Source organism: Stegostoma tigrinum, chromosome 4, assembly GCF_030684315.1.
Source record: "Stegostoma tigrinum isolate sSteTig4 chromosome 4, sSteTig4.hap1, whole genome shotgun sequence".
Taxonomy (NCBI): domain Eukaryota; kingdom Metazoa; phylum Chordata; class Chondrichthyes; order Orectolobiformes; family Stegostomatidae; genus Stegostoma; species Stegostoma tigrinum.
Window position 1 is genome coordinate 75,982,820 of NC_081357.1, and position 12,102 is coordinate 75,994,921.

At 39.2% G+C, this 12,102-nt stretch overlaps 1 protein-coding gene across 19 annotated transcripts in view; it reads left to right on the forward strand.

Moving 5' to 3' along the window:
• The window catches only part of supt3h (SPT3 homolog, SAGA and STAGA complex component), a 637,811-nt gene extending 632,764 nt beyond the window's left edge, over positions 1 to 5,047 (forward strand). For all 19 annotated transcript variants that reach the window (XM_059645430.1, XM_059645434.1, XM_048530947.2 and 16 more), the window contains one exon: positions 3,829 to 5,047. In XM_059645430.1, coding sequence (XP_059501413.1) covers positions 3,829 to 3,870 — 42 coding nt within the window. In that variant the 3' untranslated portion in view covers positions 3,871 to 5,047. The remainder of the gene's footprint in view (positions 1 to 3,828) is intronic.
• Positions 5,048 to 12,102: the final 7,055 nt, after the last annotated feature.

Below are 12,102 nucleotides of genomic sequence, written 5' to 3' on the forward strand. Positions count from 1 at the left end.
CGAGCTATCTATGGAATTTTTAATGCATGTGTTTTGTTTGTTTAAACTGCATCCGACTAAAGGCCAGGCTGACAGGGAGTGTGACTTAACCATTCATTTCACTAATTGTAGATCCTGCTGGTGTGATGCTATAATGTCGGCAGCAATGACAAACAATTGCACTGCCTTCACCAGAAATTTTGTTTTTTATTACTTTGACCCACACAATTGAACATGAGAGGGTTGAACTATTCACCACTTCATCATGAATCTAATTTGTTGTATCAAAATTACAACTGTTTTAAATTAGTTACAGATTGGCTGCCTGCTTTTCTTAGGCATCCAGCATGTATTATGCAGCTTATTTTTTTAATTCACTAACTAGTTAATGAATAGGCAATCAACATGGCTATTCACAATGGTAATTACTTTCAGATTGCAAATTTATTTTTTATAATGGTAGTCCAAATGTATTGTTACTCTTGTATAAGTCATTATGCCATTCATAATTGTTTTCACACGCATATTTCCTTTGATTTAGAATGCTGCTTTTCTATCCTTTATCAACTTTCATGCATTAATTCCAGATGTCAGTATTGCCTACCTGACTGCAGTAGTTAAACCTTGTGAGCAACTTTGACTTTTGACGTTTGCAGTTTAATTCACTTAACAAATCTCCAAATAATTTCTAAGCAGAAACAAAGTACCAGTCGGTTGTTGGATCTATCTCCACATATTGTCATATAATTTTCAGCAATAATCGTTCATTCGCTTCTGTTTGTTACTTTCTTCACAGATCAAGCTGTGGTTCAGAAGTTACTATTCAAAGCGTAAGAAGTTTCCACACAAATCTGCAACATATGTGCTCCATAGTTTCTCATACCGACACAAACAATAGTGACCCTATGTTTAGTAATTGTGTATGTTAACTTTTAGTTGTATCATATAACATGAATAAGGGAATCTCTACTGCAAAACATTAAAGAATTTTTAAGACAAAGCAGAACTATATTTATAGCCTATCTTTTAAATTTCAGGCAATTCCATCAGTGCTTTCAAACTAATTGCAAAGTTTGAAGTGAAAGAAAGTAACACATCATGTGGCAGCAAAGGAATTTCATTGTTTGACTGACTTGTAACTTGTAACCATGTTTCAGGTTTCTATAATATCAATTGCATTTCATTTCAGTGGATATATGGAGTCATGATTTGTGGCAGAAAAAGCACATTTGGAAGGTGACGTAATAATTGAATCAGTAAACGGGAAGGAAAAGGAGACAGTTGGAAAACAGGGATGAAACTGTAGAGAATTGAAGAATAGAAAAAGTGTGGAGGGACAGTGGACTGTGCAAGAGAGGAGAAAAGGGTGAGGGCAGAGGCTGAGGCAGGTGGATAAAAGTGAGGAAAGACAAACAAGGGAAGAGAAAAGAAGGGAAGTTAACTAAAGGAGAGTCACAGAGGGGAAGAATGGTTAGTGAAGTGGTTAGGGAGTGGGAGGAAGAAGCAAGAGGAGAGAGAGAGAGAGTGCTATGTTCCTCCAGCTCCACACTGTGTTATCTCTGACTCCAGCATCTTCAGTTTCTTCCTATCTCAGTTTGTCTCATACATGAGTTTGCTAGACAGAAAGTTTTTAACTATAAAATGAGAAACTGTGCCAGTGATTGGTTTGATGTTGTCAACAGAATTAACAGTGGAGATTTTGAGGTTTGGAGAATGATGGCTTGTTTTGCTTCCTTTCATAGAGTGAGTTGAGCACTACAGTCTTGATTGAAGGCCAAAAGCCCAGTCAGTATCTGAGTGCTGAAAAGGTTGAGCGTCTGTTCACTGGAGGTGAGCAGGGATTAGATCACAGTGCTGCCCTCTGAGTTGGAGGGAAGTTGAGTTATATTCATTGAGGTAGCAGTTGCCTGTCAGTTGAAAATTGGGATGAGTTTTAGACTTTTGTTCAGTTTTATTTTATAGTTCTCTGCTTGCATTAATGTCACCTTCATTTATTTACTGACAGTTTACCAACACCAGATCGTATAGTTGTGACTTCGAGCTGTACACCAGCACACGTGGTTGTGCTTTTGCACCACATACCACACAAACACATTGATAATCTGTGTCCCATAACTCATCTCAACCAAAGTTCAGCCACCTCTGGTTTGGCCTCTGTCCAGAAGCAAAGTCTGCCTAAAAGCATACAAATTCAGTTTAAACAATTTAGATTCCCCTGTACCAGTCAAAATGATTTTCACTCTACTTTGACCTGCAGACTGAAAGTTAGCACCTGAGAACAGTTTAGAAAGTTGTATATTTTTGTTTTTTTCAGAGAATGCCTTTGATAGATTGTTTTCGAAAATATATCTAAGTGCAATTAGAATAATACTTTAATAAGCTGAGCATCATGCCAATTTGACGCATTGGGCAATTTTCCCAAGAGATATCTTACTGAGGATGTTCAAATTAGCTTCCTTTGAGCTGGAATGAAAGGCTTTATTTGTTGTTACATGCCAATTTCATTGTATATAAGTCAAGAAACAATATTTTAACTCACAGTATAAGTTTTCAAGTGTGCATTTGTGATTAGTAATTTTCCTGGGGGTGATGGCTAACCAATTGGCAAACAATTCTGCCACAGATTCCATTCATAGTTATACCTTTCCTTTAACCAAGTAGTGCTGCTCCAGGTGATCCATTTGAATCTGCCACTGGGTAGGTTTGATAATCTTTTAAATCAGCATTGATCAATCATCATTTTAAAGAGAGGCTCCAATGTATGTTACTATTGACAAGCTATTCTTCAATCTGACAAATAAAGATCTTTCATTATAATTACATTATCAAAGCTTTGAAATTCCAAAAGTATACCTTTTAAAACTTCTGGTGTTTCTCCTGTTCCGAATTGACTTATTCAAATAATGTCACATTTAGCAGCTAACTGTACAGTGCTCAACTCAGAACATCTTTCTCTGGTCCAACTTATGCAAAAAGAAGGAACAAAGTATTTTGACATAATTTAAATTGCACAAACAAGACTAGGAAACTTTTAGGATTCAGCAAGTGATCCGTTAAACGTTGGAATTTAAAATCTTAGTAAAAGTGACATCATAGCATATGGACTGATCCTTCTCAATGAGCATTTCCTGTAAGATTTCAATGTGTTTTTAATTATTTGTTTTATGAGCCTTTCACATAAACATATGACGCAAATGTAAAATTGTTGATGATTACACTGTAGTGTCAGATAACATTCGGAAACAGAGTTTTAAGTTTGTTCCACTAGGAAATAATAGGCACTGTGCACTTCACCAAGGTGGTTAATTGTTATGGATATATAGAATTTCTAGACCTGCCCTTCTGGGTTGCGTTGCAAACTTCAACAAATAATATACAACTCTCAGAAAATGTTGGTACCTGACTGCAATCTTTACTTAGTATTGTATATGGTGTACTTTAATTTATACAGTAGAGAGGCATATATTAGAGGCTTCTCTTAGACATGACTTGCCTTGAATTTGAGATTTTGTGAATTGCTAGAATATGAAGGTTAACTGGAGTCAAAACTGAAATTGAGTATTATGTTTTCTTTAGTATTTTGTTGTATTGTGTGTAGAGAGTGTATTCTCATGGAAATCAAATTTAACCTCATCATTGGTGTTTAAAAACAAAACATGGTACTTGTTTCATTATGTTGTGACCATTGTAGATCAATAAATTATTAAGCCCACTTCTTTCCTGAAATTTACAGTAGAAGTAAAGTAAGAATTTCTTGCCTGTGCTCCTGAGAGACTAGAAAGTATTCACAGCCTCTCTAAAGCTAATGCAACTGTATTGAATTTAGTTTTTTCTCTCTCTCTTTAATAGAGTGCTTACCGCAGAACTGGAATGACGTTTCTAGCCTGCTGAGGGCGGAAGGAACAAGAAGGCTGTTGTTACTGAAAAGTGAAGTTGCGCCAAGAAAACAAGGCTGTGTCAGTACACTGTGTACGTGTGTTTGTGTGTGTTGGGTGAGCATTTGTGGCAAGCCACTGACCTGCACCCTGCCATCAATCCTGTTTACTTGGTGGAATGTTTTAGTTAATTAAAGGCAGGATGTTTGGCCTGCATGTAGGTGGATAGGAATGCAGATCACCAGCTGCCAGCTCACATCCATGAATTTGTGTCATAGTGCTTAAACAGAATGAAATCTTTTTCTAACAAAATACATGTAAGGGGTAATTTTCAGAGTTTGTACTTTGGTGTGAAGCCTCGCCCACCAGGAGGGAATTTGGATATGTGCTGTATGTGATTTTCAAATCATTTAAACTAATTTGAGCTTCTGAGTTTTCAATGTGTGCTGCCAGTAGGTGAAGCTCCACAACGGGGGTGTGAAAGACAGAAAACTCTTAGAATCTCTTATTGTATAATTTAAGTGAACTCGAAAGTACTTTGGAAGCTTTACAACTGTACTTCATTAATTGTGTATTGTATTTTTATTGAAGCAATTACTTTTCTGCTCTGAAATAGCCCAAACTTCAGTTTTGATAGGGAAGTAGTTATCACACAATAGATATGTATGTACATATATCCGTTCCAATGTCATATACATCCATAAATGGCTTGAACAACATTGAAACAATTACATTTACAATATAAGGTGATGAAACAACATTTCCATGATGATGATTTCGGTTTTAATCTCAAACTGTTGTTTCTAGCAAATCTATTGCAGTTTATCAATTTCATGGAATTGCAGAAACTCAATATAACACTTCTGTGAATAGCATTAGCAATAATTGTAGACAGCAGCACATACAGTGTTTAATGGTAATGTTATATTTACATTGATCTGTAAATCATTTTAGACTGAAAGGTCCTCCAGCAAAAGGTTTGCTATAAATACTGACTTGGCAAATGTAAACATTATTGTGCCACTCCCAAAGTCAAGAATGCTAATTTAAGATTGAAACACCAAGGCAGTGTTGAAGAGAACCTAAATCAAACATCTCATTCTTTCCTGATGCTTTTAAAAAAAACTGCTGTGACGTAATTTTCTGTAAGAGCTGGTGTGCAAAAGTTGTGAATAAAACTGTACCTTAAAAAATTGATTTGCTTTTTTTATTTCCAGCTAGTGGTTTACTGAAAAGGAACACAAGATTATCTAACAATACATAATGATTGATGAAAATAACAATATTTCTATGAAGAATCCCAAGCAACTAATTTCAATTATCTAAAGCAATTTGGAAAAACTGCTGAGGGTCAATTTTTGTTCGATTATAACAGGCAAACGGGCAAAGGGTTTCTCCTTTGAGAATGAAAAGACTTTTAGTTAGGTGCATTTTTAAAAAATCTCTGCCAGAAGAAAATATAGACCTATTCATTTTTTTAATCTGGGATTTGTAAATCCATCCTTGCTTACAGTGAGTACCCCAATCTATCAGCAAGAGTTCTTAAGGAAGCACTACAGTTAAATTCACAGAAACCATAACACTGGGACCAGGTTATGCTGGCAACTCCAAAATGCTCCTTGGTGAAGAGGATCATAAAATACACAATGTGCATGCTACTTTCTCACATTCGGTCATGACCATGTTTATGCTTTGGCCTGTCCTAAAAAAAATGCCACCAATGTTTGAAGACCACTTAAACTTTTTTCTGGTTTCCTGTTAGGTATATACCAAGACGTTTGTATATAAATACCCATCTGAAAAATTCCTTACAGATGAAACCATTTCAAACATGACTATGGAAGAATATTTTTAAATATTTATATATAGTATCAGGAAAAGGATATTGAGCCTGAAAGACTTTTTTCTGGCACGTCAAAATTTCTTTCACCTAATATCTTAACGTTTTCTATCTCCAGAAACCTACCTTAGATCATTTTCTTGACCCACTTATGTTATTTACTTCATTAAGCTTTCCTGGTAAGTTACATATTCGTCTGTTAATGTTGTGCCTGATTTGCTTTGGTTACAACTTTTCACCTTAAATTCTGGAATGTTCACCTGAAGTATTCAAAACAGAAAGGATCTGTTATCTCTAAAGGATGAATATTCAGTGTTATTTCATTTCATTCCTTCAAATATTGGGCTTTTTTTAATGGGTCAGCATTTACCATCCATTGTCCTTGAAAAGATGGTACTGAGCTGGCTTCTTCAACCACTGCAGCATGTTTGTCACAGGTAGACCTACCATGCTGTTAGGAAGAGAGTTCCAGGATTTCAACCCAATGACATTGAAGTAGCAGCAACATCTTTCCAAGTCAGGATGTTGGACAGCTTGGAGGGAACTTGGAGGTGATGATTTTCCCATTTATCTGCTGCTCTTATTCTAGATGGAGGTAGTCCTAGGTTAGGAAGGCGATATCTAAGGAGCATTGGTAAATTTACGCAATGAGTCTTGTAGGTAGAAAGTAGAAGTAGGAGTAGGCCATTCAGCCCTTTGAGCCTGCTCTGCCATTCATTATGGTCATGACTAATCATCCAGCTCCAAAGTCTGGTCCCCTTTTTCCTTAGATCCCTTTAGCCCCAAATGCTATAAGCAACTTCATCTTAAAATCTTGCAATGTTTTGGCCTTGACCCCTTTCAGTGGCATCAAATTCCACAGACTCACCACTCTCTGGTGAAGAAATTTCTCTTCATCTCGGTCCTAAGAAGTTTACCCCCCATCCTTAGACTGTGAAAACAAGATGTGGAACTGGATGAACACAGCTGGCCAGGCAGCATCAGAGGAGCAGGAAAGTTGACATTTTGGGTCAGGACCCTTCTTCAGAAACTGAAGAAGGGTCCAGACCCAAAACGTCAGTTTTCCTGCTCCACCGATGCTGCCTTGCCTGTTGCATTCATCCAGCTCTACACCTTGTTATCTCAGATTCTCCAGCATCGGCAGTTCCTACATAGCTTCCTCCCACAGTCCAAAGATGTGCAGTTTAGGTGGATTGGCCATGCTAAATTGCCCATAGTGCTCAGGAATGTGTAGATTAAATAGTTTACAGGGGGATGGGTCTGGGTGGAATGTTCTGAGGTTTGATGTGGACCTGTTGGGCCGAAGGGCCTGTTTCCACACTGTAGGGATTCTATGATCTATGATCTATCTCTTCGACTGTGAACCCTGGCTTTGGACTCCCCTAAATTCGAGAACAGCCTTCCTCCATCCATATTGTCTAATCCTGCTACTGAGCAGTGGTGATGGAGGAAGTGAATGCTTGTAGATATAGCACCAAGTGGGCTGCTTCAAACTGCATATTGTCAAGTTTCTTGGATGTTATTGGAGTTACACCCAACCAAACAAGTGGTGAGTATTTCATCACAACCCTGACTTGTCTTATAAATGATGGACAGGCTTTTGGGAACAAACATAGGGAATGCTGAAGAAGCACCGCAGATCAGGCAGAGAGAGAACCAGAGTTAATGTTTTGAGTCCGATATGACTGTTCTTCAGAACTGGTGGTATGCACAGACTTTGGGGTGTTGGGAGGTGAGTTACTCAATGTATGATTCCTCATGTTTGATCTGTTGTTGTAGCTAAAGAATTTAAATGGCTAATCCTATTCAGTTTCTGGTCAATGATAACCACAGAATATTAATGTTATGAGAAAAGGGTGGCAAAAAGAATTTCATGTCCAGGGAGCTGATACAGACATGATGGGCCAAATAGCTTCCTTCTGCACAAAAGCAATTCTGTAAATCTGAACAGTATGAATTCTTTCCATGGGCTGTTTTCTCCCAATTTTTGATAGTTTTTTTAGTAAGATTCAAGGCAGACGGTCCACTATGGCCAGTGATTTTTCATGCATTTGTCCACTCTTCAACTCATTCATTATGCAACCAACCTCTATGCTACCAGCTAATGCGGTTGTGCAACAGAAGTGGCAGAAGAGCTTCATTTTGATTGTTGTCATGTACTGAGATACAGTGAAGGTTGTTGTGTTGTGTGCTATCCAGGCAAATCATACCATACGTAAGTACATCAGGGTAATTGAACAAAATGCACAATGTAGCATTACGGTCACAGAGAAGGTGCAGAGAAAAATCAGCTTTAATATGTGAGAGCTCCGTTTAAAAGTCTGATAACAGTGAGGAAGAAACTGTATTTGAGTCTGTTGGTGCATTTTTTTTCAAACTTTCATCTTCTACCCGATGGGAGAGAGTGGAAGAGAGTCTAATCTTTGTGGGTGGGTAGTCTTTGATCATGTTGGCTGCTTTCCCGATGCAGCAGGAAGTATAAACGCAGTTGACAGATGGAAAGCTGGCTTGCAGTGCTGGACTGGGCTGCATTCACAACTCTGTAATTTCTTGCAGTCTTGCCACCATTGGTTGTGAGGTTCACTCCATTAGCACCATATTTAAAGCCCAGCACTTGAGGCACTGCAAAGGCAGGAAGTGTCCATCACACTCTGCTGCTGCACCACTGCAATGAACAAATAACCAAGAATGGGAATCAGCATGTCAATTTTGCAATAGGGTCCTGGAGGTGCTGGTGGATTGCAAGAAGACAGTGCCTTTACTTTCAAGACCAGTAAAGAAAACTATAGTCAATGTGACATACAGGGTCAAAAGAATTGCCCACTGAATGGGCTCAGTAAAGATTTACAAGGATATTGCCAGGGTTGCAGGGTTTACAGGGATATGAGCCAAATGCTGGCAAATGGGTCTAGTTTAACTTAGGATATCTGGTCAGCATGGACAAGTTGGACCAAAGGGTCTGTTTCCATGCTGGACGGCTCTATGATTCTATTTCAGGCTGGTAAGCACATCACTGACATAAGTACAGCTGGTTAAACCAGAAAACCCAAAGTCTGTGATACTGAGGATTACTGGAGCACGTAGGTTAACAGAAATGCTTGGTAAGCTGCATAGAGGATAGAAGACTCCTCCAATGCTATCAGTTCTGTACCGTCCCTGATGTGTGCATCTTGCTACCTTTGTCAATAAACTGTCTTCTATCTTGGAGAGCCATATCTGGCGCACTCACTGACTGTCCAGTATAGGCACAGATCTTCACTCCATTTGTAATGTTCACTGATGAGGGTATTGTTTGCCGTATAACCGACAGAAAGCAACACAATGACAGCAGTTGGTGCTCATCATCGATGGCAAAGCAAAAGGAGACAAGGACCTCAAACTCACTTTCGGTGCTCCTTCCCCTCAGGGAGACAGAATGGTGCCAATAGGCACCCAGATGGAAAAGGACCTCAGAAATGACGCCCAGAGGCATTCTTTTCCGGAATTTCCAAAGGCTGTGACACCACAGCCTGCAGATGTCCAAGCCAAGGAAGGTAAATTTGTATCTGGGCAGGAAACTCGCAGTAGGCCTGGGCTTTCTGGGGTCCAGTGCCCCACTGAGTAGGTGATGCCATAATTGTAATGTCACTAGACTACTACCTCGAACCTCAGAATAAAGCTCTGCAGATGTAGGTTCAAAACCCCTCAGGGCAGATGGTGGAATTTGAATTCAGTAAAAATCTGGAATTAAAAGCTAGGCTACGTTAATCACAAAACCACTTATCAACTATCATTAAAAGCCCATCTGGTTCACCAATGCCCTTTAAGAAAGGAAATCTACAGTCCTTTTCAAGTCTTGTCTAGATGTGACTCCAACTCCATAGCACGTAGTTTACTCTTAGCCAACCTCTGAAATGGCGCAGAAACCTATTCAATTTGAGCCAGTTAGGGATGGGTGATAATACTGGCTTTACCACTGGCACCCAGATCCCATGAGCGAATGTGAAAAGGAAACCAGTCAAGTCTTCCAGGCCAACATGGCTAACTACAGAGAGAATCCCTTCACCCCAACTGTTGACATTGAGATTACGTAGATGTACCAGAAGGCATGAATGAAACACCTTTTGAGAGTGTACAGTTGACATGGGTGAAACTTCATTTTAAATTATTCTGTACTGTCGTAAGTATATGTTCACTTACTCTTACAATATCTTACTCAAATTTGGTAGCTACAACGAGATTGGAGCAGACAACCCCATGTGAGATATGAGTAACCTTTTCAGTCACCCTAAGGATAAAAAGAAGTTGTACTGACAAAACATTTCTCATCTCACAAGCAACCATGACTGCAGATAATATTGGGCATCAGGAATTCTTGAATTGTAAGATTGATGACTGCAGCCAAGTCATTGCAAGTTAAGGGAGACAGCATTGAGGCTACTTTAAGTGTGCAGGGATAGTGGTTGGACTTGCTCTGCTCTGCCTATCATAAAGGACTATTCTATAGAGCATTCAGACACCATACGCTGACTGAAAGGCACCTAACCTCAGAATAGTGCTATATTAGGGCCTTATCTCCATAGCTGCTATATTGTCCTGAACAGTAAGGAGGACCAATAAATTGCGGGTACTTTAAAGTGGAATCAGATGTTGATGCCAAGCATACCATCAAATTGATAGGAAAATGTTTATTCAGCCACAGGAAAGCTCGAGGACTGCAGTCTATATGTAATGTTCACTGATGAGGGTGTTGTTTGCTGTATAACCAACAGAAAGCAACACAATGACAGGAAGTCTAAACCTAGCTCATTTTCCTAAAATCAGGATCTCTCTGGGCACTTTCTTTGATGTTCCTCCTCATCAATGTCCTTATCTTCATCCTCGGAGGTTTGCTTTTGATTCCCCTGTTTCCTCTGTATTCAGGGCACCTTGTTTCCACCTACTTTGTTGGCTTCAGTTGCAAAAGATACAGCATGCCACAGTCATAAGGCATTCTGCTTTGTAGACTACACTACGAGGCTCTGCTGGAGGTGTTCAGACAACAAAACATATCTTGAGGAGGCCTATGATCTACCCTGGAGGGAGTATGGGGCACCATTGTATCTAAAGATTTTGTAAAGGGCTCATTAGCCTTATTTGGCAAGAGCAGCATTTGTCACCGAGCAGTCAACACTGTATAGCCCTTGGATGGATGTAAGAACCTGTAAGTTCTCAATAAAGCAAACATTGTTGCACCTCCCAGGACTTAAGGCTGAGGAGAGATACTTAGTCATTGTCAAAGTTGAACAGGATGATTTTGTGATCAGAGATAATGGGAACTGCAGATGCTGGAGAATCTAAGATAACAAAGTGTGAAGCTGGATGAACACAGCAGGCCAAGCAGCATCCCAGGAGCACAAAAGCTGACATTTTGGCCTCGACCCTTCATCAGCGAGGGTCTCTGATGAAGGGTCTAGGCCCGAAATGTCAGCTTTTGTGCTCCTGAGATGCTGCTTGGCCTGCTGTGTTCATCCAGCTTCACACTTTGTTATCTAAGATGATTTTGTGACTTGGTTGAGTGCCTTTTTGGTGCTGTGATGTTTGCACTTGGTGTATTTCCTTTGGATCAACATCAGTATTCACAGCTGTAACTCATGAATCATGCATTTTTAAGTATTGCACAGTATTAGAATTGATTTCAATAATTTTCCCATTGTCACCATGTATATTCTCCTGTCTTTAAGGAAGGTGAACCAAAAAACACTCCTGAATAAGATAAACCAACAAATGTTTATATTACATCCACTTAGAACCAAGGAACAGTTATAAGGGCTCAAAATGTTAACTTTGTTTCTATCTTCATGGAGGTTGCCTAACCTGCTGAGCTTTTCCATAATTCTTGCTTTTATTCCTTTTGAGAAAAGACCTGTTTACTGGCGAGGTAATTCCAAGCTAATGGGTATTGTATTTAGATGAACACAGTATAAATCCAAGTTACTGTAGTTGTGCCTTTGTGTATGTGAACGATCCAGGTAAAGTGAATCTCTGTCTGCCCACCTCCCATTCCCACATATCTAAAAACGTGTAACAAGATGTGTTCTTGCCTATTTCATACAGCTCATGTTTCATTATTTCTGTCCAACCATTTTCTCAAAAAGTCCTGGTGCATGACTTACAAATTCTCAAAGCACTTCCATTGTTTGGAGTTAGCACTGGGAGCTGTAAAGAGATAGAAACTGGGAACCAGAAACTATCCTGACAGTAAAAAGCAGCAAATAACAATACGAAAATAAATATGGATATGCGGGTGACCAATAAAGTAACTCAGTGTTCAGTCTGTGTTTTTCACAGGGTTATTTTATAAATGGCTGGTTATAAAAATGTTTGCAACTATCAGCAGTCTTAATCAGGCATACTTGGTTGTGCATGACAGTCTGTTCATGAAACGTA